The sequence below is a fragment of the Fragaria vesca genome, linkage group LG2 (assembly GCF_000184155.1).
Source record: "Fragaria vesca subsp. vesca linkage group LG2, FraVesHawaii_1.0, whole genome shotgun sequence".
Taxonomy (NCBI): Eukaryota; Viridiplantae; Streptophyta; class Magnoliopsida; order Rosales; family Rosaceae; genus Fragaria; species Fragaria vesca.
The window spans coordinates 6,448,125-6,451,478 of record NC_020492.1 but is presented as its reverse complement, the minus strand read 5'-3'; the positions used below and the strand labels follow the sequence as shown (position 1 = coordinate 6,451,478).

The window sequence follows — 3,354 nt, the reverse complement described above, 5'->3', positions numbered from 1 at the left end:
AAAATCATCAACGGAGCTCTCATGTGTCCGAAAAGCTTCCACTTCAGCTCCATTGCAATGCGCCAAGCACGCAACTTTCCCAAATGTAATGCCTTCAGCTTTGATCTTGGCCAAAGGCTCACAGCAATCAAGCATCGAGTCATCAAACCATCTCCACGGCCCTACAATTCATTTTAAGATTGAACAAAACCCCTAATCCGAAATCAGAAATCACACAAATTAAAATTACTAAATTGAAACTATACCTTTCCATTTCCTGCCAGGATCAATAGCAAGCGCATTGAGAACCACGGCGAGAGTGGCCAAGCCGCAATAGGCAGGCTCAGATTGGGTCTGGTAGTAGGAGATGAGCTTGAAGAACCCTTCCATGGTTCCATTTCCCAAAGCTTCAGCAAACAGTTTCTGCCAAAATTCAGACCACAATTCGGAAACAAACCCCCAACAATATAGAGAGAATTTTAAAAGGGTATTTCCGGAATTTCACCTTGCCTTCCGGGGAAGCGAACTCAATCGCGGGCGGAGTGGGAAGCTCTCTCCGGTAAAGACCGGCCACTGCCATGTTTTCTTTTGGGGGTCAATGAGAGTGAGAAAGTCTTTTGTTTTATTATTATTATTAAGAGTGAGACGGAAGAATCAGAATCCTCTTTTTCTTTTCTTTTTCTTCTTTTTTAATTGTGGCGGGTATGTTTTTGCCGGTGTTGGCCCCTTGGCCTTTTTGAATTCAAATATCAAGCGGCGGACCACCGCCCTATCATGGCGAACGGCGGAGCATGTATTGTGTTTCTACCAGAACAAACGACATGTCGTTGGGGTGTTGGTTGTCATTGGTCAAACCAATGATTTGAGCTGGCTTAGTTACTAATATTGGATTACATTAGCAGGAATGGTACTTGATACTGAGGAATAAAATATAGAAAAAATGAAAATTAATTCATTATAGTTTGGATGTAAAATCAATCGACACATTTGCAAACATAAGAAAGTCGAGTTTTACAGCTTGTCTCATGCTCAACATCTAACCTATTAGCCGGAACTAATCCGTTCTGCCAGCTGTTCAGATATGGACTTACTACCTCTTTTTACATTACAACCTACGACGGAAGAAGTACAACGAAAATGATTTGATATAATCCCCTGTGTGGTTGGAGATAATAGAAACATGGGAGGAAAGGGAGAATCAGTTCTAAGAGAGAGGCTCGCCGAGGTCCTCTTCTATCCGATTTTCTTGGCATTTCTTGAGAAGGTGGAGCTGACGCCGCAAGTGTAAAACCTGCCAAACCCGGTAAGTTAATGTTATGAAATTAAAGTCTTTGGATCAAAAGTAGCAGCACAATCTGTACTGCAACAATCATAGCTCAACGAGTGTGACAGTCTCATGATCAGCAGTTTATTACAAGTTCAATAACAGAAAGTTTGCAGCATGCTTAAGTTTCTGCAATATTAAAGTATTTTGAATGAATAGCATGTGGAGAAGAAGTTCTGCTCTCAGAGACCGTAGAAAGCAGAACTATTTAGATTATTTGAAAAATGCACTCAGATTAGCAAAACTAAGTGAAAACTGAAAGGTAACACTGAAGGGATAAGTTGCGAACAAGTATAACTGTATAAGGTTTGAAAGTTACCTCTTCTTGAAGCAAAGTAGGTAGACTTGCAGTGCAAACAAGGCCGTAAATTTCTTTCAAAAGCTTCACATCTTTGATCCCAGACCATGTTTTTTGAGGCAAGGCTAGTAGAAGTGCCGTTAGAACATCATTACTAGCTGGGTGAAGCCCAATGTGATTTATTGAGCCAGCACAACAGCAACTCAAATTCATTTGGGAAGATGGAACTAACATGTCCACCCTCTCCTCACTTCCACCATTTATCACCGTACCACACACCACCGTGACTGGCTTGTCACCATTAGCCTTCAAGCATTTCACACATGTTTCTTGACAACAGTATACCAATGGGGAGGCAGAGTTGCCCGATAAGATTTGTGCCCCATGGCAGCAAACACTAGCAGCAATGTCAGGCAAGTCTTCTTCACGACCAGAAGTTAGGTTTCTGCAGCAAGAATTTTTTGACGATAATAATAATTTTGACACATGTTTAAAAAGCCCAGTCTCCTGCACTTGTCTCAATACCTCCTCCTGCATACAATAAATTTAGCATTCAGACTTTTAAGCGCAATTAACTGGACGATGGTATTGAAGTTCACAAAGGTAACATGAGGGAAGATTCTTTGCAATGTTCAAAAGACACACCTTGACAGCAAGCCTAGCTTTTTCCTCTGTGCTTAAGGTCTGGCCTACATCTTCTCGCCTCCGAACTTCTGCAACCCACTTTATAAAATCTTCAAAATTTGAAGGGAGTGACATGAAAACAACAGACAAAACTTCCTGAACGTTTTTCACATCCTCTAACTTTAAGAGAAGAGGAACATCATCCATCAAGTATTTTGCAACGCCAACCCAACTCTCATGTTTACAGCTCTGCAAGAAGTCCAATAGAAAACTAAATAACTTCGACCAAGCATTTAACATCATGTAGATCCAATATGTTTGACATTCAGCTAAAGAGAAAGTGCACAGAACATAAGCACACAGAACCTAAGAGAAAGTGCATTCAACGAAAACAATCCACAAAATCATAGAAGAGTTCTCTCAATGTTTGTGGCAAATCCAAAATCAGAATTGAGGCACTCAGATAACTTTTTTCCCAAGCTGTTGAGTTTGGCAAATGGCCTTCCATTGGAAGGCACCTTCAAAAATTTTAAAGAGCGAGAATACTATTGAGAATAGGAAAATATCTAACTTGCTTCAAACATACCAGTAGGAAAATTAGATTTAAAAATTGCTCTCCACAATATGATAGGTAGAAGACATTCTTGGGATGTAGTAAATTGGTTACTAAGATGCAGATGGAGGAAGAGAGACATGTACAGTTAGAAAACCAGAAGACACTTGTAAATCGGCTACTAAGATGCAGATGGAGGGAGAGAGACATGTACAGTTGGAAAAACCAGAAGACACTGTATGCAGTATGGGAAACTCTTAACTTTAAAGGCATTAAATTGGAAAATTCAATCATACCAGGGTATAAAGCTGTCCTGGCTCCCTGTGAGGCCTAGATATTAGCATAAACCTGGCACAAAATGGAGCTTGAGTCAGACTGAGTTAGCAAAGAGAGGAGAAGAAGAAATACCGATGTTAAAAAAAAAAAAAAAAAAAAAAATTAAGAGTAGAAAGTTTTAGACCTGATATTATGTATATATTGTTGACAATTATTCAGGTAGACGACTGTAAGAAGAGTCAACATACAAAAATGTGACAAACCATCAACAACTAAAATGACATACGCCAAACTAGTGAC

General features: G+C 39.8%; 2 protein-coding genes across 2 annotated transcripts in view; both read right to left on the bottom strand.

Annotated features, from left to right (window-relative positions):
* LOC101304357 (glutathione gamma-glutamylcysteinyltransferase 3-like) overlaps positions 1-559 on the bottom strand; it is a 2,326-nt gene extending 1,767 nt beyond the window's left edge. Inside the window, exons 1-3 of the mRNA XM_004292174.1 lie at positions 485-559; positions 246-402; positions 1-161 (exon numbers count right to left, since the gene is read on the bottom strand). Of these exons, the coding sequence (XP_004292222.1) occupies positions 1-161; positions 246-402; positions 485-559 (393 nt within the window). The remainder of the gene's footprint in view (positions 162-245; positions 403-484) is intronic.
* Positions 560-922: 363 nt separating this feature from the next.
* Positions 923-3,354, bottom strand: part of LOC101294901 (glutathione gamma-glutamylcysteinyltransferase 1-like) — a 4,837-nt gene continuing 2,405 nt past the window's right edge. Inside the window, exons 5-8 of the mRNA XM_004289921.1 lie at positions 3,075-3,126; positions 2,247-2,474; positions 1,623-2,132; positions 923-1,270 (exon numbers count right to left, since the gene is read on the bottom strand). Coding sequence (XP_004289969.1) covers positions 1,184-1,270; positions 1,623-2,132; positions 2,247-2,474; positions 3,075-3,126 — 877 coding nt within the window. The 3' untranslated portion in view covers positions 923-1,183. The remainder of the gene's footprint in view (positions 1,271-1,622; positions 2,133-2,246; positions 2,475-3,074; positions 3,127-3,354) is intronic.